Source organism: Hakea prostrata, chromosome 5 (genome assembly GCF_041222555.1).
Source record: "Hakea prostrata isolate BN-2017 chromosome 5, UWA_Hpros_2, whole genome shotgun sequence".
Lineage (NCBI taxonomy): Eukaryota > Viridiplantae > Streptophyta > Magnoliopsida > Proteales > Proteaceae > Hakea > Hakea prostrata.
In genome coordinates, this window is record NC_142604.1 from 58,873,807 (window position 1) to 58,897,916 (window position 24,110).

At 36.8% G+C, this 24,110-nt stretch overlaps 2 protein-coding genes across 2 annotated transcripts; both read right to left on the reverse strand.

Annotated features, from left to right (window-relative positions):
* Nucleotides 1–5,885: 5,885 nt before the first annotated feature.
* Nucleotides 5,886–9,092, reverse strand: LOC149016821 (uncharacterized). Its single transcript, XM_089154873.1, has 2 exons — nucleotides 6,387–9,092; nucleotides 5,886–6,257 (listed from the first exon to the last, which is right to left on the reverse strand). The coding sequence occupies exons 1-2, from the start codon at nucleotides 9,070–9,072 to the stop codon at nucleotides 5,950–5,952; spliced, it is 2,994 nt and encodes a 997-aa protein (XP_089010999.1). The 5' UTR covers nucleotides 9,073–9,092; the 3' UTR covers nucleotides 5,886–5,949.
* Nucleotides 9,093–14,859: 5,767 nt separating this feature from the next.
* On the reverse strand, nucleotides 14,860–23,463 carry LOC149016822 (proteasome subunit beta type-3-A). The gene is made up of 7 exons (XM_089154874.1): nucleotides 23,329–23,463; nucleotides 23,017–23,198; nucleotides 22,812–22,919; nucleotides 20,887–20,976; nucleotides 17,834–17,918; nucleotides 15,535–15,629; nucleotides 14,860–15,255 (listed from the first exon to the last, which is right to left on the reverse strand). Exons 1-7 carry the CDS (start codon nucleotides 23,332–23,334, stop codon nucleotides 15,207–15,209), a joined length of 615 nt encoding a protein of 204 aa, XP_089011000.1. The 5' UTR covers nucleotides 23,335–23,463; the 3' UTR covers nucleotides 14,860–15,206.
* Nucleotides 23,464–24,110: the final 647 nt, after the last annotated feature.

The window sequence follows — 24,110 nt, forward strand, 5'->3', positions numbered from 1 at the left end:
CAATATGTAAGGCGAAAAAGCATTGGTGCTTCCCTAATCTGGACTTCTATTATTCGGGCCCCCCCCAAATGTTCGGAAGATGAAATAAGTAGTATAGATGGTAAAAGGGTGAAACATCCTTCCATTAATAGGAACTTGGTAGTTGGTGTTCGTAGAGGATTTAAATGACACCAGATCTAGTTTTGAATCATCCTATCGAAGTAAGTTTTGGGTTTCTCAATTGCATTTTCAGGTTTTGGGTTGAGATTTCACAGGGGCATTGGTTGTGATGGGATGGTTACACTCAGTAGGAAGAGAGAGGTGTTTCAGCATTTCATCTGCATACCACTTGAGTGCCAGTCATGTAATAAGCAAAGAAATAAAGAGAACTTACCATCAGAGTGTATATCTCAGAGTTTTAGACCAAAGAGCCAAGGCCTAGCCCCCTAGCAAATATCTAAGCTACATAAATTCCATCAGAAATAAAAGGCCAACATAAAGGTTTACCAAGATAAATCATAATGAAATAAAGGTTGAGAGGAGGTAGGATGAGTTTGTTTGAGTCAGAAATAAAGGGATAAGAAAGTAGCAGAAGATGAGATGTTGAAACTATAGATCCCAGTATAGAAACATGTAAATTTGCAGATCTGGGATGGATCTCCAAAGATCTAATAGATCACACGAAGAGGGATGGACATAGAAAAAAGGAATGCAAATTTGCAATTCTGTTGTAACTTTACTGGTTAAAATTTCTATGTTGAAAATAGAGGAGTTCTTGCTCTTGGAAACTTTTGGCTTATTGTTTGGTTTTCGTCAAATGGATATTATATTATATTTATCTGTTGAGTATGAATTTAAAGATGTTTAAGTTAAGCTTTACGCATGTACTTTTATCTAGCAGTTGGAAGAACACATTGGTCTTCTTGATAGTTGACAATGACCAACGTCCCTTGGTGGAAGACCGAAGAGGTCACATGAGTCCAGATCACGACTATCATTTGTGCTCCTCGGATGCTTCCCGATCACAAATATGGGGAGCCACAGGGTACCACGGTGGGTCCCACCCCTCTTAATATATTTTTTTTCATTTATATGCCCCATCTGATTTTGTGATTGAGAAGCATAAGAGGAGATGATTTGGATTCCACGTTGGGTATGGTATATGTAATGTTCTCATTCTTTTTTTTTTTTAAAAAACGAGAATCTTAATTTTCTCAACATTTTTTTTCTTTTTTTTGGATGAAGGTTCTTGTTCCTGAAAAGAATGAAAAATCTAGAAAAACTAAAATTTGATAAACAAAGTTGAGATAAACTAAATCACACATTCCACCATTCTGGCCAACCAAAACACCTTCATTTCTTGCGCTACAGTAGCTACTCAACTTAGGCGTAGTATCCCGCAATCACTCCCCACCGTTCGCTAACTGCCTAAAACCATAAACAAGAAACAAATCTTTTACCAGTTATCATCATACTAATTATCAAAAAAATGAAAAAAAAATCCAATACTCATTTTAATTGCATTTCTATTTTCTTTAGGCCCATATCATAAATGTATTCATGTTTCATCATTGTTTTCACAGTTATCATCATAAACTTAGCAAAGCAGTTTATGCTCAATCTCCATCTGAAATAAAGGAAAAGATAACATGTAACAATATTATAACCTGTTTCAGCAGGAAACTCTTGGGATCTTGAACTCATGAGCCGTATTCTGTAACTCTTTTGTGTGAGACAGTCAAAATAAACACCAACTGGTTTAGAAAGATTCAGCCAGAGAAATATCTGAGAAGATGCCAAATTTTATCATTTGTCCATGAAACTAAAACCGTAAAAAGAGCACTTATGACTTAATTTCTTTTCCTACCACAATTTAGCATAAGATTTATGAAATTTAGACGCAAAACAGAACCTCCAGAACATAACCTTCTTGAGCTTCCATTTTACTTTTGAGGGGAGGGGAAGTAAGAATTCTTCACTTAAAGAAGTCAGGTTCCATATTTGTCTAATACAACTCTTCATTGATGACTAGAAACTCTCATTGATGGGCAGAGTTAAACACCACTGATACTTAACTACAACATTGATGGGATAAATTCCTTCATGGAGAAAGTTGTAGAGTGGTCAATGAACAGATTGCATAAATTCACCAGCAAATCCCAGAAGTATACCTACTACTCGAAAGCTGAAGCAAGAGCCCAGAAGATCAGAGCAGAGTACTGCCTATAGGCCAGGGGGACTGAGGAAGTCTTTCATTTGGCTCTTCGAGAAGAGAAGGAAAGGAACCCCAAAACCCTCTAAATGATGTCATTTGACCTGAAGGAAGCTAGTGATCCTGGAAATCATAATAGACAAGTTCATATATTTAGAGCACTGCAAGAGTATATTTGTGACAAGAAAATAAAGATACCACCTGAAAAACAGAAAAAAGAACGCCTTACTACTTCAAAAATGAGAGATTGCTTACCTGGGGGAATGTAACCAACAGAACCAGCTATTGTTGAAAGGCATCCTCTTCTTTTTAAAGGATCAATGAGCTTGCATAGTTCAATGTCACCAATCTGGTGTTCATTCAGAGAATTCAGAAAAGTTAATGCCATAGTACCACAGGAGACTTCACATCAAGATTTTGCAAGGCCTTGTTCCGATTTTCAGGGAGTTGAGACAGTACCATAGTAGTGCAGAACAGAAGAATGAAAGAATAGGAGACGAAGCAGAAGAGGGGTGAGACATGCAGATCCCCCCCCCCCCCCCCCCAAAATCATGGAGTGGATGAATTTAAGCTACTCTTCTTTTGCTGGAGGGAGTAACAGAAGGACAGGAAATGCTGAGAGTATGAAGCATAGAAAACACAGAAGACTTGATCGATTGTCTTTCTGTTTCTGACTAGCAGCCTTAGTCAAAATTCTATCAAAAGATTTTCAATTTTTAAATTACATGATAATTGAATTTTTGGGTCTCAAACTTGATTTTGATCTATTTGGGAGATGCATGTATGTTTAAAGTACAAATATTATTACAAAAACCTTGATTAAATAATAAGAAGAAGAACTACAAAAGTAGAATCAGCAGATAATTTCCTCTCAAGAAGTCACTTCTCAGATGGGGTATGGCAACAACACACAATTACCCTTCTTCCTAGTTCTGCTTTCTGGAATGCCTTCATATAAAAATCAGGACATTAAATACAATAGCATAAGCCTAGCAGCAGTAACTTCAGAGGGGGGACTACTTCTTTTATTCTTTTCATAATAACCTGCCATTAATTCATCAAGAAACAGGTCAAGAAGAGGCACTACTTTTATTATTGTTCTTTTCACTTATCTTCTTCTTCCTTCAGATTTCCATTAATGCAACATTAGAATAATTCCAAAGACAAACAAAAAAATGTGTTTTTACACTTAATTTCTTTCTTGTATTCTCAAGAATTTTTTTTTCTTCTAATCTATTTCAAAAATAAGAATTCCTTCAAAATTTTCCAGAAACCTTTTGAAACTCAAAAAACTTAAAATTTGGCAAGAAGCAACTGACATTTTCGTGAGGAAAAAAAATTCCAATCCAGCTTCTCATTTGGGAATGAAAACCATAGCACAAACTGCCCTAAAGTTTCTCCTCCGAATGAGTCTTGGTAGCTGAAAGTTGCACCACCTTGACCTTGCTATACAAACATCCTACATGACCTAAATGGTGGGCTAGAGAACTTGGCTCAAAGTGAACCATAAAACGTTTGTCTGATCAAACTATAATCATCAAATTAATCACACAACACCTCATTCTATTTGTCATCTTTCTCACTGGCCTTCAACTTCTGTGGACATCTATATGAAATGGATGTACCTTCCTCACCTGGCATTAAACTGAGAGTGCACTGTCTGAAAGAGGACTTGAAGCTCTAGAAACTCTATGCTTCAAGAACTTCCATAATCTGCCATTAAAGTACATCAATCTTGAGAAGATACATCATTCATGATACAAGAAGCCTGGGCAGACTATGCAATGGCATGAAGAACGTGTAGTATCACTTCACCCTTTTATTAGATTGGTCTAGAAAAATATTGCTATAAAGAGGACTCAGAGATCTTCACATGTTTTGAGCTTCCAAAGATTCCGGTGAAATGATATCAGAAAAAAAAAATCCCAAAGCTGCTGCTCCTCCTAGATTACCTTACAGCCCCCTGCTTCTTTGATAGTCTCTGCATCTGCCATTCAACTGGCTACCTTGATGTGCAAGCTAAAAATTACATCTGACCAAGGCTGCTGCAACAGAGAGACAACATTCACTTTATCACACAATCTAAGATGGTCCTAACAATGAATTAGCAAACAAAATACCAAGCATGCTCAACAATCACCTTCAGTACCATGTCACCTTTACGGGTTGCGTAGTGAACTGGAGTGTGCTTAATGTTTATACAGTGTCATTGCTGCTTGTTGTATCTTTCATCTTGGCAATACCACTTCATGTAATCTAGGACATAAACTACCATAACTTTAAAATAAACAATTCTATAAACTAACAACCAATCTCAAGCTATCCTATTTGAATCACCTCAACATAACACTGCCATTGAACATGATGTTTATAAAACACCTCCATAACACTCAAACCAGATCTTGTAACCTACCACCCTGTTTCATACGTATTCACAACAATGACTATAACTCCTGCTTGTATGACCAGCACTCTCCCCTTTGGGTTTGTTGTCAATGTACAATGAGTATTAATCGGTCTACTGCTAAACCCCTAATCCTCATATTTCCCTCTCTCCCATGGATACTGATTACGAAGGATTATAAGAATCTTTTCAATCAGACAACCCGAAAGTGAGCCAACCAAGATAGTGATACAAGAGGCCTCACACTGCCACTAGTGATGCACTAAATGTCACCCAAAAAAAAAATGCATCAAAATGATATCTTTACCTTTTTTCTCCAATTGACCATAACTTGGCCATTGCAACTCAAATGTTGATTTTTCAAGTTGCAGCTTTATTGAAAAACTAAGGAGAATTTGATGGAATAAAAAGAGTTAGCTGCAGAGTTCTCAGAAATCGAAAATATAAGATTCTTTGATGCACTACTCATTTAGACGATTGAATTACATTCTTCAAGGCTGCAGCACTTGGATCCTAAAGAGTACCACGAAGATAATGTGGAGACTTTCTAGTAGCTAGTCCACTGTGGTGATTTCTTTCCAACTTCATTTTTCAGATCTTAGGAATGTGTTAAATGATGATGCAAAAAGCTCAGCTTATCAATGTTGGTGTTGGGAATTTAATGCTGTCATTTTATTGCATTGTAAGGAATCTAAGAGTAGGCGCTTCCAATGTGTTTATGAAAATCCCAGCAGGAGCTAGTCTCTCACAGTTGGTGCTATGAGTGGTGGGAGCTCTAGTCTGTGGTCTTAGTACCATGAATGACAAAACCAATCACACTAAGGGCAAGGTAATTATAAAGAGTAGCACAAATGCAATACCCTGGCAGGGTGGATGTAGATACAGGCAATTTGCTGAACCAAGTCTTGTAGTTGTGGATTTTTTGAAGTACATTTGTTTAGAGAAGTGGTGGTGTTAATATATCCAACCAATGTAGGCAGGAGAATACAACCACAGTCACAGTTGTGTGCATTGAATGTCAGTGGCACTGAATTTTTTGGAAATTTACAAATGCTACTGGATTCAAACTCCCTCGCCATCCCCACCCCCTCCGAGCGTGTCCTTCTTGGTAGATCCTCGGTTTAACATATGGATCACAACCACAACCAAAAACAGGATAATTCTATATGCTATAAAGAAGGGAAATAGTTTTTCAATTACATGTACATTTAGGTATAACTAAACTAACAAATATCACTATAACTTGGCCTAAGAAAACTTAACTACAGAATTGTTGTATATACTAATATCCTCATTCTTCTAACAAAATTACTGAAAGCCACTACGTAATCATGTGGCCTGAGAGGAAGCCAGATTATCTTGCATTAACAAGCATTCTTACCACACTCTTCATATTTGGCCTTGAATCTGGAGAATCAGAAACACAAGCAAGAGCAACCCTTAGAACTGCTAGCATCTGACTTCGAACCCCAAGTGATGTTCTGCTGATTGTAAAATCCAGGATCTTTTCCAATGTCTCACGTTGGATGGAGTTATTCAATACCCACTTGGCCAACTCAGTTCCCTCACTCACAGCTGGTTTTCCAGTCAGCAATTCCAACAGGACAACACCAAAGCTATATACATTCCCATGCACTGTAACCCTCATCGTATAAGCATACTCTGGGGAGCATAAAAACCAAGCTCGTATGTTAGAATGTTCAAGGAGTAAGTTTGTCTAAGAAAATAGAGATGCCATCTAAAAGAAAGTTAGAATCCATTATTACTTCCAAAAACTGAGAAACTATTTACCTGGAGGAACGTAACCAACAGAACCAGCTACTGTTGAAAGGCTCTCTGCACTTTTCAAAGGATCAATGACCTTACATAGTTCGATATCACCAATCTTGGGTTCCTTCAGAGACTTCAGAAAAATGCTTTTGCTTGAAATGTCAAGCAGAAGGATTGGACCACTGGTGAATCCATGGAGAAATGCCAGACCCTGAGCTACCCCAACGGCTATACTGTACCGGCTTGCCCAATCTAGACCATGTCCTAAGCTTCCATGAAGAACATCAAAGAGGGTTCCTTTTTCAGCATATTCATAGAAGAGGTAAGCACTATCAGTGGTCAAGACATAAGCCAGAGGGTTCATCAGGGTTCCAATGCTTAGCTTCCCAAGGATAGCAACCTCCTGGACAAACTTTTCATGGCTTCCCAGTTGGAATATCTTGTCAGACCAATTGAGCTTCTTGACGTAATAACTTGCTCCATTAGGCATAGTAGACTTGAAATAGGTAGAGAATCTGCTCTTCACAATGATATTGGCAGGGTTTGCAACCGTTTCCATGGCTCTTGTAAAATCAATACTTGACCGATGAGTGACATTTGCAGTTAACAAATGATAATCTATAATCCGTGCGGTGGGAAGACACTCCTCTGGCTGTAGGCTCTCAATGTCAACCCTGCAGAAACGTCTCAAAAACAATACAGCAACTGCACCAATGACTAAAACAGCAGCTACAGTGGTGAATGCAATTACAACTGCCACTAAATCTGACTTTCCCTTCTTAGACGAAGTAATGGTTGGTTCAGAAGATGTAACAATTGGTCGTGTAGTGTTTTCAACCATAGTTCCACTTGTATCAACAACAATCCCTCGCTGGGAAAATTTTGGACATGTACCGTATAGTGGATTATTGGAGAGTAACAGTAGAGTGAGGCTTTGCATTCGATTAGCTAGAAACTCTGGAATTTCACCCGTGAAACCATTGTTTGAGAGATCCAAAACTTCTAATTGACCCAATTCTTGAAGACTGTCTGGGATAGAGCCATCAAACAGGTTCCTGCTCAGGTTGAGAGCAATCTCCAAGCTGACTGGCATACTAGGTATCTTGCCTCTCAATTTGTTGTTTCCTAGCTGGAGTTCTATCAGTGACCTCAAGTTCCCAATTGAATGGGGTATTGAACCATTAATTCTGTTGTCACGTAAGTCCAGACTTGTGAGATTCCCTAAACTGGAAATTGCAGATGGGATAGAACTGGTCAATGAATTCCTACTGATGTTCAGAACAGACAAGTTCCCTAGTTGTGAATATTGTTGAGGAATTTCTCCTGTAAGTCTGTTGGATTGGAGCTTCATAACCTGAAGTTGATGAAGCTTTCCCAACTCTTCAGGCAATTTACCAGAGAGGTTATTCTGAGCAAGATTCAACAGAGCTAAATTCTGAAAGGTTCCCAGTTGTTGAGGAATAGGCCCGTTCAATCTGTTGTTATCAAGCTCGAGATAAGTCAATTTTGAAAGAGTTCCATTGGCTAGAAACGGGATGTTACCATCAAGATGATTGCTCCCAAGTCTCAGCCGAATCAAACTCCCTGAAACGTGTGACGGAATCGAGCCTTCCAATGAATTACCAGTCAGATCAACATACTGCAAATTTGGTGATGATAGAAAGTCTGCTGGAATTGAACCACTTAAATTGTTGTAACTAAGGTCCAAAGCCCTCAGATATCTTGTAATTCCAGATGGAATATTCCCAGAAAAGTGATTCTGATTAGCTGCAAATCGAAAGAGTTTCTGAATTCTTGAAAGAACCCCAGGAACTCCTCCACTAAGTTTATTGGATGACAGTAGGAGAGTCTCCAACCTTGAGAGCTGTCCTATCTTATCAGAAACAGACCCAGAAAGCTGATTAACACTAAGATCAAGCAGAACTAGAGATGTGTAATTCATGTACACTTCAGGGATTTGACCTTCAAAGTAGTTGTTTGCGAGCTCCAACTCTTTCAAAGCCATGGCTTCACCAACTTTGGTAGGGAGAGAGCCATTGAACTGGTTGAAGCTCAGATTAAGGCTTTCAATTCTATCCAATCCATCTAATTCAGAATCAATAGCTCCAGTAAATGAATTATAAGACAAGTCCAAGTAAAGCAACCCACTAAAGCCCCCAAAAGTAGGCAAATGACCAGACAACTCGTTCCAACTGAAATTCAACTTCTGAAGCCCATTAATCCCTTCACAGTCACTGATAAACTTATCAGGAATGGCTGGCAACAAATTTCCAGAGAAATCAAGGGACTCTAATGTATGGATTTGGCACAAGTCGGGTAGAAAATCAGACTTAGAGAGATACAAATGGGGAAAAGAGAGATGGGTGATGGATTGATTGTTTTTGCTGCAGGTAACGCCTTTCCATGAACATGGATCATTTGGGTCGGCGTCAAGATAATTGGAGAGTTTTTTCATGGCGTTCTTCTGGGTATCAGGGAGTTTAGACATGGCAACAGGAATGAAAAACAAAAGACTGAAAGAAATGGAGAAGAAGAAGCAGAGGCGCGATGAGCTATGCACATACCTTCCTTTCGCGTGACGGAGCTTCCCATTCTCCATGCCTGCGCAGGGAGTAACGGAAGAGCAAGCAAGGAGGCTAAGGAGTGAACCAGAGGACTCAGAGGAACGGAAGAGGGGAAGGTGGGCTTTTGTGGTTGAATGGTCCATCCATGGTGGCAAAATGTGAAGTGGTTTGTGTTTTTGACTATGGAGAAAACAGAGGAGAAAACAGAGCAGACTGGACTAACTGACACCGTTTCTTCTACTCCCATGACTTTGACTCGGACAGTTGGTCCAAGTCTGCCAAAAGACACCGAGGGCTCCACTTTTGGTGGAATCCTGAAAACTGAGTCTTTCTCTTTGGTTTACCAAAAAAAAAAAGTCTTTCTCTTCTCCTCTCCTCTCCTTGGTTCATTTCTATCATATATTTCTTTTTTTTAAATTTGGTAAGAGCTTTTTCTTGAATTTTTTTATTAGCTTTTATGGTTATATAATTTTGATAATAGATGATGTGCTTCTAGCATAGCGGTAGTAGGGACAAAAAAACCCGGACCTCCATTCTTTCACACTTTGTCCTTCATTTCTCATCCCCCGAGCTTATGGGTCCTCAAGAAGTCCTAGCATTGGTTTGAAGATGACCGAAAAGTAAAAACTTCATATAATCTTTTTTTGCCGACAACTAAGGAAAAATTGTGTGAGATTGGATGTTTACAGACTCCAACTTGTACTCTGCTCTTGTTTAGGGTAAAGCCCTATGGCATAACAGGAATGGGAGTCAAACCAATTTACTCGACAATTTGTTTATTTTTAGTTTCATGTTTGTTAATAATGTAATATCGAACATTAATGTGTGAGTCATATTAATTCTCTATGTCATCTATTCTTAGTTTCGATGTTATTGAACAACAAGAAAATATTTTACCTAAAAATAAGAGTAATCAAGGCATTGAATGTTATCTTTTCTAGCATGTCTATCTTGTCTTGCCAGTTTGGAATTTTCACTTTGATATGAATGCAATGTGATAATTTATAAGCGTTCAAGAAGATTCGTGTGAGCTCTGGGTAATGCAAAGACTTTCCCTAAAAGGAATTATCCACTCAAGACTAATATATTTAGAGTCTAAAAGATAACCTATATTAAAAGAAAATTGTTAATATCATGGGTAATATTTCCATTAAACCATATGTGAAGTCATTTTCTTAAGATCATAGTCTAGAATTTTTTATTTTTTTTCAATGACTAACAAAATAATAATTTTGTGTAACCCACTTATATTGCCATGGCCAAATGAGTATGAAGCCTGACTTTATAAACTTTGGATTGACCCACAATTATTATTTCATTTTTAACGAAATAGACTTACAAGTTCTTTAATATTTGGTCTTTGCCCTTTGCGTATGGCAAGGGATTGACTAACCCTTTTGTGTTTCTCGTGGTCCAATTCTTCTTTTTCTTCTTCTTTTTTTCAAACAAAATTATTTGACCCAAATTTAAATTAAATTCTACTTCACTAACTGCAAATCAACTTTATTAAATTGTGACCCTGAGGATATTTCTACATGTGAATGAAATCTTTCCGTTAAAAACTTTTACAAGAGGAAAGAATTAGGAAAAATAGTATTATTCTTTCATGAGGGCCAAGATGCCCATATGATAGGATAACAAAGAAAATGGTCATTTTAGACTTCTTATTATACATGCAAATTAGATCTTGATTTAATGGAAACCAAAATAAAAGCTTTCTTCAATTTCAAATTAGCTTTTGCAAAAATATGACGATAAAAATGAATTCATATTCAAAAAAACATTCTCTGGTGTGCACATTTCACATTTCTTTCTTTCACAGCAGTGCACTTATATGCCAAACAAGTAGTTAAGAAAACTTAAAAATTAAAAGGGTATTGAGATTTTTTTTTTTTTTAATTCAAAATTAACTTTTAATTACAACACAAAGAGATGTACACAACAGAGATTTTTTTTTATGGAGAAATTCTATTTATTTAGGCATAATACTAATTTTTATGGAAATCTTCTCTAAGTGAAATTTCTTTTTCATATGATCTTATTTTATTATTTTTTCGTACAATTTTTTTTCTTCATATGTCACATTCAACCATTAGTGGAACGACTTGAAGTGCACGTTTAGACGACGCTACTAGTTGGATGTGCACCAAAGAGAATCTGGGTCTTGGGTCCATATCATGATATTTACTTTCTATTCATAATCTTTTTCTCTCTCTCTTTGCTTGTTAAATACATTATTCTCGTTTGCTTTCTCCACTTATTGTTCACAAATTTCTTATTTTTCTAATTTCAAAATAATTTTAAAAAAAATACATGGCTTTGAATTCCTAAGTTGGCATTTTTTTTTTTTTTTTGATAAAACCAAAGTGGAGTTATTTTGAAGCAAGGAAGCTAACTGCTTATGAATGATATGTTTGGTTCTCATGCCTTCAATTAAATTCTTGTTTTCAAAATTTAGTTTTATCTTTCACCCAAAAAAAAACATTTAGTTTTATTGTTGGATTCATAAATTTTACTTTTGGTAAAGGAACCATAAAGATTTCTTTGTAGCTGAAAATTCCAGACGTTCTCAGAAATTTTTCTGGGTCTTCAACGTGGGTTTTGGGGTAGAAATTAGGAGTTTGGAATTTGGAATTTTCTCAGCAGAGAGCCATGATTTGGATCTTTGATTTCTTGATCATTTTGTTTAATTTGTTGCTCAACCTTTGACTTGGAAAGCAAACTTCCACTCGTTTTCATATTTGGTAATGCTTTCAACGTAGTTTTTGGAACGATGTATTACTTTAGGGACCTAAATGCGTGTTCTTAATTAAAAGCAAAAAATAAAAGTGCATGTTTTTAATCTAATGCAGGAGTCTTTTTCTTAAAAAAAATAAAACAAAAAAACAAAACAAAAACAAAAAAAAAAAAACAATACAGTTTTTTTGTACAAAGGGGATTTATTATGCCGGGGATGGAGATATTAATATGCTTCAACGAGAGTCAAACTCATGACCTCTTCACTAAGAGGTGTTGGTTTCAACCACTAGAACAGTTCTGCGTTCGACAAACAGTATAGTTTTTTGTCAAAAAAATTCCAATTTGGTTTATTTGGTGAAAGACTTGTCTATCTTATTATAGTGGTGGCTTTTTCTTGTTACATGAAGCAAATTTCCTCGAAAGAGGAAGCCATGGGATAGGGTTGAACTGGGCCGAGGTTGAGGCATAGAGTTAATCCACCTCAGGTCAATTCTATGTTAGGTTATGGTTTTTATATATATTTTATTTTGTTGTTCATTGTTTTACCAATCAAAAGAGTTAAGGGTAATTTTCATCTGGACCCCTTCAGATTGATTTAAGTCAAATTTAGTTCAAAGAAAACCATATTTTGCATTTGCCTCCCCTGTGATATTCAAAAATGATCAGTTAAGAATGGATAATCACTTTTGTGACTAAAATACCCTTACATTCTTTAACCGTTAAAATTATGCCACACATACAACAAAAATCAATGGCTGTGAATGAACATGTGGGTTAGAGTGCAAATATTAATATTTTAATTTACATTATGAGATCTTCTAATTTTTCAAATTTACGATTTCAAACCCAGAGTCCACCTTTCGTTCTTTTTGTCTCTTTCTTCTGTCTTACTGTTTTTAATTTCTCTTTCAAAACCTTTTTTTTTTTACTATTTCGTCTTAAATCTTTTGGTTTTTCAAATATGAGATTTTCTATTAAAAGAGAAAAATCTAAGATTTCTCCACTTTTAGATGTCCAACCTTCTAGCTATTTGTAGTGAATCCTAGGATCTTGTCCCGCTTCCTGATTTCCCAAAATTTCTCCTCCATTGCTTTATCTATTAGATTCCACTCATTCCTTCTTCTTGCGTTTTAAAAGTAAATATGAAAAATTAGAAGATCTCATGACGTATTTTCCAATCTAGAGCCCACAATCTGGTAGTTTGTTGTGAATTTAGAATTCTGAATTCTTGAATTCTATCTCCTTTGCTTTCTCGTAAATCAACTTGTGATCCACTCACCAGATAAAAAGAGAGAGACAAAGAAAGGGAGACAAGGAAACTGAAATGGGAGAAGAAATGGTATTGTTTGGGAGGATTCAATCTCCTCTTCTTCAATTTCTCAATGTAGTATCTATCACGATGAAGAAGTTGGGAGCTTTTGTATATGCATTCTCTGTGTGCAAACTGAAAGTAATCAAACCATACAAACGGTCATGAATTTGAAGAAGAAACAAGAAGCCTTAGAATGAGATAGGAACAAATTCTCCACCTTTACGGTTCCGAACAAGAAGGAAGCGGGACAAGATCCTAGGATTAATTGCAGATAGCTCGAAGGATGCACATCTGAAAGCGGATAAATCTCAGATTTTTCTCTTTTACCAGAAAATCTCAAATCTGAAAAACCAAAAGATTCCAAACGAAACAGGAAAAAGAAAAAGGGTTTTGCAAACACTGAGACAAAAGAAAGAGACAGAGAGAACGAAAGGTCAACTTTGGGTTTGAAATCGTAAATTTGAAATTTTAGCAGATCTCATGATGTAAATTAAAATATTAATATTTGCACTTCAATCTCCTTTTTGACCTCCCCCCCCCCCCCTTCTTGTATTCTTTCTCTTTCCCTTTTAGGATTTGATAATGTTAATTTGTTCATCTAAAATAAAAACTACCAATTGGCCAAGAATATTTAAAATTTTCAGGATAGATTGAGCTAAGTTTTTAACCCCAAAGAAAAGCTTACCACTCAGCTAATTGTGTGGAAGTGTCACCTATGCCACCACTCCTGTATTCTCATTTCTCTTGTTCTATGTCTTATTTAGTGAAGTGTTTCTCTTTTCTTTTTTGGTAGAAAAAAATATTTCTCTTTGATGCTTCATGAATCAAAGATACCCATAAATGGGCAAAAGACGATGTGTTGCTTGTGATCCTAGAGGGCAATTTCTCATTGCTAGATCAACTATCAGTCAGTGTAGGCATTTCAACAGCTATGCTTGAATTGGAGGCATTATGGGACATTGTTCGCTTTGCCATTCAACTTCAACTACAGAGACTCACCCTCATTGTGGCATTAATGCTTATCAAATGGAGAGGTGATCCGGATTCATTATTCACCCCCTCCCCAATGTTCAATCCTGACTCTGCCCCTGAGAGAGTCACCTTCATTTCAAATTGCAAACTTGTGATATGGGCCTTAAATGGCCGCTTCACCATCATGGATTGGGATGCCCCCAGTATTTCTCATGTGATCTTATCATTCTAGTAAATTTGTATACATTTTCTTTAGTTATATTGGCAGATCTAGAAACTCTCAAGCTAATTTTCTAGTTAGAATAGCTTTGAAATTCTTGTAAGCACAATGTGGTGGAACATGCCACCTTGGTTTATTGTGAAACCCGACTTCATTTACTTCAGAAGGTTGGTTTTGGAGAGAGTACTTAAAAGTAATAGTTTGATTTTCATTTTTCTTCCCCCTTAAGAATAGTATTTTAAAATGAAATTAGGAATTAGATTGGCATGAATTGGTCAAGAAGTGCAATCCGGGTTGGCCGTTTTAAATTGACAGGAGTAGGAAACAAACTCGGCTATTTCCAATTGAAACTGACCCGTTTAGCTGACCTGATAATTTGATATCAGAGTTTTTGGTCAAAGCATGTTGTATTCCATTTGATGTTGGGAGGGATCACGCAATCAAATAAATAGAATGGGATCTACATGCTGAAAGAGAAAAGTTACCTATATTTAATTTTTTTTCTTTTATGAATCCATCTTTCGGAGAGGAAATATATTGAAACCGACAGGAGAATAAGAAGCATCAGAAATAGATACATCAAAAGTAGTTATGAGAATTTTGAAAGTAAAAACATTTTTATAAGTGTTTAACAGATTCATTAGAAAATAACTGTTTTCAGCAATAAATTTGACAAATATATTCAACAAAAATTCAATTTTGGGATTTCTATACTTTTTAAACATAAAGTAGGGTGTCAATACTTCAAGGCTTCCATTTTGGGGTGCCAGTGCAATTTGTTCTAAAAAAATAAAAATAAAGAAGGACCTAAATATGTTTTAGGCTATCTGAAAATAAATTTGTAACAATTTTCTTCAAATTAATGACTGATTATCAAGTTAACTTATAACACGGTGTCAAATCTTCAAAGAAAATATCTAGGGCCCGGAATCGCCTCACAAACATTCATATACCTAAAGTGCAAAGGCTGGCTGAATCCGAAGTTCCGAACCCAAATGCCATTAAGGTTCACCACTGATCATTTTAGATCACAATCAGTCCATTCTCCCCTTCAGGGTCCTCTCTATAACTTCTGTTGGGGTCCTGCAGAACAGAAAAGCACAGAAAAACACGTTAGGAGTCTGGATTAACTGAAACTAAAATTCTAGCTGGCACGCTAAAACGAACGAATCTATAAGCCACCACGAGCCTAAGCCATTGTGCACTTTTCCTTCTTCTCTGGTAGAAGAGCCTCAGCCATTGCTGAAGTTCAACAGAATGTAACACAAACATCCATAGATCTCCCAACGTTCTAATGGATGAAGGGGCGGCTGGCCTCTCCACACTGCTGCTATTCAATTTATCAGGATGGTTCGCACTTACACAACAAAGACATGTCCACCCCATCCACTCAAACAGTCACGATCCACAGAGGCAATCAGTGCCTGAGAAATAGTCTCAAATAGTTCTTCTGCTTCCTGAAAGACAATTCAAAGCAAGCACTCAGGATGACTAAAAATATTACCATGATTTGGAAATTGCTAAGTCCATCAAGAATATAGCCATGGTATGCAGTAACGAAAAATCACCTGCAGCCGTATGATTCCAACTTACTCATGCACCTTTTCATTATAGGAAGTGCACAAACCAATTACTCCAACTTGTGTTTTGTTAGCAAACAAGCAAAATACTGCACTAGATTTTATTCAAGGGGGGGAACGAATTCATCATGCTCAATGAAGTTCCAAAGCAATGTGATATTTCCAGGACAGATCAGATAGCTAAAAGCAAGTGCTGACTTGGTGGGTTAGAGTAGGCCCAACCTTGAAACCATGTTTTTCCTTCTCTTAGCGATGAAATTATGTGATGCAGAGAACTTCCACAGCCGGACCAAGCTGACCAAGTGTGGGGGGATGGAGACCCAGATCAAGAACATGAGATTCAAAATTAGGTTTCTACTACATATTTTTTTGAACCCCCACAAGGGGTTGGCTCAGTTGGGAAAGACCAACACCTCATAAATAAGAAGTCAGACTTCAAATCTCCTAGGGGCCAGCAACAGCTCCCCCCCCCCCCCCCCCCCCAAAAAAAAAAAAAAAAAGGCGCTTCTGATCCACTAGGGATATTTAAGTGTTTAATTGGGGTTAATTTCATCATCTATCTATGTTCACTTCTATTTTAGTCTCTGGATACAATTACAATTGTTGAGCGCTAATATGTGGATGCAGATAGTAATCAATTCTCAGAGTTCATAAGATTTATGTGGTTCTAGTATTGGAAGTACAGTTGTAAGAAAACCACGACTTTCTGTTGCCCGATCTTGTTTCCTTCACCTCCAGGAGTATCCTCTTCTGCCACTTCTTATTCCGACCACTATAGTTTCTTCTTATTTCTAAATTCAAGACTATTTTTCTGCTATTCCCAGTGCTGGCAGTAGAGTTATTTAAGAAACTGTTGGAACTTCATGATTATATCAACTCAGATTGCCCAAAATTTTGGGTAAGTTCTCTCCTATCCTGTTGGGTGACATTGAGTGCAAAGTTTGAAGCTGAACAGAGTTGGGTTGGGAGACTGAACTCATTTCCAAGATGATCCTATTCACCCCACCCTCCTTCATCTTTTGGGAATTCTATACATCTCCTTCACTGCTTAAAAAGTATTTCATCTACAACTTTTCATTTGAATTGATTTCCAGTGAGTAATAGTAAGCAGGAGTAAAGATAGCAGCAGCCAGAAGCAGTTGGATGCGGGGAACTGCCAGTCAGCTGTTGGTGATGGTCAGATCAGTTCACTTTATGGTTGGTAGGATGAGAGGTTAGTTTGTTTCACTTGATTTTCGGGTTAAAAACTTCAACCCGAAATTTTGTTGGATTTGGTTGTTTGGAGGAGATTGAATTGTTTTCAGCAATCTAGAATATATTTACCAGAAAGCACACCGATAGTGCATCTTTCATAACTGTTATCTATATACTCTGTTTCTGATATTATAAACAATCTGTCCAGTTCAAGGCCCTATTAGAATGGTCCTCCAACCTAATAAGAATACTCATTTCTAGTCCCAAGCAAGTTTACTGTATCTTTCCAACCCAGAGTATTCTGAGATTCCAGGATAGCCCTTTTCCCTATGGTTTAATTATGCTTCTGTCCCATGCTACTTAATTTCAGCCAAAACAATTGAGAACCTTTGAATATTTACAAAACAAACACTTAATATTCCATTAAGTTAGATGTCTATTGTGGCAAATAGGGATCCAAACTTAAGGGATGTGCAACCCCAGGGTTGCATTAACATGTCCCTTCGATAATTTCATTCTGCTTGGGTTTTTGAGCCAACCCCCCCCCCCCGGCCCTACACCACACAAAAAAAACAAGACTCCCTTTCCTTTTTTCTTTGTGGCACTTGGGGGGGGGGGGAGTTTCCATAATGTGTGCATGTCTAATGTAAACATGACTTTTCATCTATCAATTTTTTGTTCTACTAATTTTCCCATGAGTTAACTTCGGTTTGTTCTATCGTTGTTAGCCTTACATCCTGATAGTTGGTTCCACAAGAAGAAAAAGGAAAAGAGAGGACACCAAAATCCTGAAGAAAAAAAAGGTCAAAAGAGAAACCATGCAACAATTGAGAGGAGACAGGTTTCCAATTCTTGCAAAATAAGTAGCAAGGAAATAAGAAACGAACCATATCAGGCTTGTACATTGACTCACAGGCACCATAGAGGGACTCAGATGCAGTACCAGCAACAACAAAATCTTTGGCTAGCTCCCTGTAGATAATAATAATGCAAGCATTTCAAGATGTGCACAAGAAGTTGCCCATACAACACAAAATGTAGTTGATCAAAGCATTGACAAGAACATGGGTCTTCCCAACAATCATGTAGCAACCAGCATTCAACCAACAAATTGGGAATTAAGGGTCCAAAGCACTAACATAGAGTTTGTTAAAACTTAAAACAAACACCACGAAATAGCAAATTGAAAAAGAAACCAAAAATGAAAACACACAAAGATTTAACGTGGTTCACACACCGATATGAAATGCTACGTCCACGGGCGAAGAAGAAGAGTTTTTCTACTATGAAGAAGAAGAATAGAATGAGATCTCACAACCAATTGTCAAGAACGGCATTACAAAAACTCTCACCCAAACCGCTAATCGAAAATCTCAAATATTTCAATAATCTTTGGTAGGTGAACATAAGATTCATATATATAGACTCCAATCGGGTAAATGGGTTGGCCCAAGCCCTCTGCTTCCACCACAGATCTCCGCAAAAGGGTCATTCGGGTAGAACGGCATTACAAGAACTCTCACCCAAACCGCTAATCGAAAATCTCAAATCTCTCAATAATCTTTGGTAGTTGAACATAAGATTCATATATATAGACTCCAATTGGATACACGGGTTGGCCCAAGCCCTCCGCTTCCACCATAGATCTCCGCAAAAGGGTCATTCAGGTAGCCAACCAAAATATAGTGGTGCAGGTCCATCTTCCAAATCAGGTACAAGAATTCGGGTCAAAACATAACAGAGTTTCATTATCCACTAGCAAAAACTGAGAGCAACCTGATCATGTAGTCCTGACACCATTCTATAGAGTGCACTGAACTGCTGATTAGTATGGCCTTCTCCACCTCCCGACCCCCTCCTTTATTGTACAATTATCAGTGTAGAGCAGAAACTGAACCCCAGAATTGATTAAACCAGAGACAATAAAACAAAGCAATCATAACCACGCTGTTTGCACATTAGTATTAGTAACTACAAATGAATTGTCAATGTGCAATTCTAGAAGTTGCTGCTGATTAAAACAAAATAATTACGATGGACAATTTGATTCAACAAATCCTATTTTTTGGGCAATGGGCCAAAGTTGAACAATTCAAAAAATGCCAAATCTTTGACCAAGCCATCACCCCTGCAGAAAATTAAATGGAAACAGGGACACCAAATCCAGGAAAACTAAATTTTAATTGCCATAAAATTATGCCTTTCCATGATTAGGATTAGCTATAAAAAATACATGAGAGAGCTCTAATAGAGAAGAAAGCTGTTTCTAAATGAAAATTCAAATACAAACGAAACAAAAATTGCAAAAATAATAAATAATAAAAATGAAATAAAAGAATCAAAGAATATTTCAAGCACTAGAAAGAACTCGAAAGATATTTGAATGAATACAGGTAAGCCTAATTTTACACATGTTCACTTCGAGTATTTTATGTATCCAAAAGTCGAACCTATTAGATGCTAAAAACTTTGGGCACGGGAACTGGGGGGTTGGATACGTTCCCTTTTATAAAAGAAAATATAAGACATTTAAGCAAAAATGATAGAGAGGAAATCGACAGTGATTAAATATAAATATTTATAACAGGAAATAGAATTTTTTGTATAACGCGGCATTGAACCAAAGAGCAACAGATTTGTCTAATAGCAGAAGGAAAGAAAAACAAATTAAAATAGATATTCAGAACATGAAAATAAGTCAAATTTTTACAGGGGGTTACAAAAGAGGACAGAACTGATTCATCAGTAACTGCTGATGACCATAAATTTTCTGTCAAATGTTCACCAGGATCAAATATTAGTTGGATAGACATCCACATTTCTATCATTGAATATAGGGTACAATTAATTCCTTTTACAGAATTGGACAAAACAGAGAAGGTATAAAGTATGGTTGATAGAGAGTAAAACCAGATCCAGCAATCTGACCAAGAATTAAACCCCCTTCTCTCCCCCCCCCAAAAAAAAAAAATCCAAAACCATATTTGTAACAAGTCATAAACCATGAGAAGGTTACAAGCATGGTTGTCAAAGCGTCTGCCTACGCACCTAGGCCCACTTTTGGGTGAAGGCCACCTAGTGTCGCCTCGCTTTGGTTTCATTGCCCTCTATTGCCTCACTTCGCTTTTTTCGCCTTGACAACCATGTTGTAGGTAATAGATCCCAAACCATAAGAAATATCAGAGGCAGCATAGGAATCTACTAAGCTACAAATCAATATCCTAATGTGTTAGGACGTCTTATTAACCAAAAACTGTGCTAATACTACTATGAAACTACTAGTCCATAGACCAAATATTAGAAACTTCTATTAAACAACACCAAGCTTATGATACTAACATTTAATCTCATATACAAAAGTCTCAATTTTGGACCCACACATGAAATTGTTAAATCCTAATTGATTAGATCCATACCTAAACCTGCTGTCTAGTTCAATGAATTGTGTCACTGCCACTGACCAGATTCAATGAACCAGACTTGTCTACACAAGTTGTGGTTCAAGTTTAACAGTTTAATATTATTATATTATCTTGGATGGAATATAGGGAATACATAAACCATTCCAGATTGGGTAATGAGATCTGCTCGGTCCTGCCACCAGATTCAGAACCCTTATAAGATAGGGCCATAGAGAAGTGAAAACAGTAAATAAAACAGGAGTATTGATTGGGGGACTAGGGTAAGATGGGGTAGATGTAGTCAGTTCTTACACCTAAGTGGCCAGGCTCGCCCATCATGTCACATAGGAATCACTCCGAAACTGTGTCTCAAAGCCATTGGCAAAAACCAGGACAACTATAATGAGATCATCAAATATGAAAAAACATTGTTGTTTTAAGATAATGCAAAATAATATTGCAGCTCAAGATCAATCACCTGTAACCAAATTTCAAACGATAACCATAAGAACATTAAGATGAGGTAGAACGAAACCTACTTTGCACCAATTGAATCCATTGTGCAGATGAAAGGCTTGTCATTGTCTCCCAATCCAGCAATCACAGGTTGGCAGAAATACGGTCCAAATCTGTAACAAAATCAAATGCATGTCATTTAGCAATGTATCATCATAATTTCAGATTGCAGCAAACGCCAACCCCAAACACCCCCACCTCCCAGGGGAGCCCCACACAGACCAACCACACCCCCCCCCCCCAAAAAAAAATTTAATAATAATAAAGGACATGAGATGGTGAATATTTATTGCTAAAGAAACAATAAAAATTACAGCATTAAGCTGCAGACATGGGGGATGTGCAATAGTTTAAACTATTGCACATCCCCCAACATATGTAAAATCCCAAATTACTCAATCCCTAGCCAACTCATGTACTATCAATTGACTGAGCTCAATAACCAAGAAAAAGAGAACCTTCCGTATACCACGCAATAACAATAATCATACAAAGCAAAAAAAGAGCAAATATTCACCACATTGCTGCTAGAAGAAATACTAATTTAACAAGCCAGACAAACAACTTTATATGATTATGAAGCAAAAATAATCAATCAACTCACCAATGATGTGAAAAAGAAGACTGCACAAAAGGGAAATGCAACGCCACAGTGTCAACAATTATCCTGGGATGTGATATGTCAATCAACATACCAATATTCAAAGATCAAAATACCTTGGTTTCAACTGTAGTTTTAAAAAATAGACCACAAAATCAGATATCTAATGCTGAGAATGCGAACATAAAGAAGTGGAGTAACGATGACAAATCTACATTCATTTAACATACCACACATGGCTCAGAAACCGAAAGTATCCACTTCACTAGACAATCCATTTTTTCTCTAATTAAAAAATAATAATTTTAAAGAGAGTGCATGCACACTCATACAATGGAATAAGTATGTAACTGCATAAAGAGGAAAGATTAAAATAGTTCCATGTTGTAACTGTCTACCAGAAGTATGTCCATCTTGTATAAATATACATATGTTCCAAGATGCCAATTTACCAGGTCATTTTCGACACTAAATGTACAAGACACTGAACAAGGTCAGTGGCCAGGTTCTTATGCTGTTAGATGTCGTAGGAGACATCCATAATTTTCAAACAACACTCACTCTTTCTTTAGGCCGATCTGTCAATTGATCCACCCTTAATAGCATGCTAGATTACTCGCAGAAAGAACCCATATTATCATCAACAGTATAAGATCTTCTTTAGGTCCTTTCCAATGATCCACACTTTGACAGCAACATAGATTATCAGAGGTTATGGAAAGAAAAAAGACCAAACCTACCTTGACACATCCAACAAATCTAAACAGCAAAAAGACCTAGCCAGACGTTGCATAAGCTTGACTCTTGCAAGCAAGCAAAATTCGTTAATTCAACAAAGCAATGACACCAAGAACTGAACAGAAAAAATATCAGTGACTTCCTTTGAAACCATGGTACAGGAAAAAGTTATCTTCACAATGGTCAGAATGCATATTCAGTCATGAAAACACATGTAAGCAACGTGCCTGCAGTACAATGCTGCTTTAAATGCTTCAGTCCTCGCTTCTAGCAGGAAATTAGCCAAAGAGTTTATCAAACAAGTCTAAGCATCCAAAGTTTCAAGTTTGCCAATTGGGTTAAAGGTTTGTTGGGCATTCCAATAGCACAGGTATCCATCATTCAGAAATTGGCCCTGAGCTGGGAGATAAATTGTCCACAACAAGACCGTGCAAGAGCAATGTTGCCCACTACGTCAAAGCAAGCTGAATCCGATTCAAAAAGACTGATTTTTTTGAGTTAAACGCCAATTGCAAACAGCAGACATAAACCAGCACACCAGATTTCAGAGAAAAATAAACTAAATTGAACTTTTCACTATGGAACAACACTTTCATAGTTAGAACCAACCTTTTCTCGTATAGAATAGCAGACACCAGACTGGAGAACGTCTCCGGTTTCATATCCCTCTCTTCTCGGAGCTGATATAGTTTGTGACGGAAGACAAGTCGTTGGTACCTTTGAAATATAAATGAAGATTACCACGAAAACAACTCGAAATTTCTATTCTAAGGATTAAAGGAAAATAGAAACTCAAAGAAGCAGTGACTCCTACAGAGTTTGAGCATCTGTGGCAAGCCCAGCAAGTCCGATATATAGTTTGTCATGAATCTTATTAATCCTGGGAAAATCGGTTGCAATAGTCTGCAGCTGTACACCAAGTCGCCGATCACTGGCGATAGCAAAGCAATTCTTTCCAACCATTGCAACAAGTGCACTTCCATTATACTCGAAGATCTGCCCGATAAAGAAATAGAGAAAACGATGAGTTAAAAGTCTGAACTGAATTGCCCTAGCGATATCCAAAAGACTACAGCTGGTATAAGACAAGTAAGAGTTTCAAAGAAGAAAAAAACCCAAACCTTACCGACATTGGGAGAGGATAGAAAACTTGAAGATATGTAGTTAAGAAGTAGACGAATATATGTGAGGGGAGAAACGGAAGAAATGCAGGGAGCAGTTGAAAATCCGGTTACTCTGCAATTTTTCTTCGAATCTCTTTGAAGAGGCAAGGTACCTTGGGCAGAAAGCTAAATGCGCTTCGTTACCGGTCGGACCAACCGGTTCATTACCAACTTGGTACTTCTAAATACCCGAAAACTGCCCGGCTGAGGGTGCGGGCGCGGGCGCAACGCGCAAATTTAAGTTTGATAAACAAAATAGATTTTATATACATACCCTAGATTTGTAAACTATTACCTTTACATCCTTTAAAATTTATTATATTACAATCATTCTCCCCTACATAATATTATCAGTTATAAATAAAGAATATATTATTTACAAAAAGAAAAAGAAAAGGAAAAGGAAAAATATGTATTCAACTTTCTGAATTCTTATACGGGGCCTCTTTGGTATCACTATTATTTTAATTTTCTTATTTTTAATTTTTTCCTGCTTTTGATATCAATTTTAAATTTAATTTCTATTTTAAAATTTTGAAAAACGCTACTTATAAACTCATTCTTTTCATTTTTGCTCAAATCACATAAAAGTTCGAATACAAATTGAAACTACAATAATAAACATACATTCTTTTTTATGAAAATCCACTGCTGTTTTTTTTTTTTTTTTTTTCATCTTCCAAACCCTTATGATCTATTCTCAATTTCCTCAATCATTTTTCATCAACTCTTCATTTTGATATAC

Coding starts and splice junctions, on each gene's coding strand:
- LOC149016821 (XM_089154873.1), bottom strand. CDS start 9,072: ATGGACCATTCAACCACAAAAGCCCACCTTCCCCTCTTCCGTTCCTCT. Junction 6,258..6,386: donor TGTTGGTTACGTTCCTCCAG/GTAAATAGTTTC, acceptor TATGCTCCCCAG/AGTATGCTTATACGATGAGG.
- LOC149016822 (XM_089154874.1), bottom strand. Junction 20,977..22,811: donor GCTATTCTATACGAGAAAAG/GTTGGTTCTAAC, acceptor ATTTTGTTACAG/ATTTGGACCGTATTTCTGCC. Junction 15,256..15,534: donor GGTGGACATGTCTTTGTTGT/GTAAGTGCGAAC, acceptor TCTGTTCTGCAG/GACCCCAACAGAAGTTATAG.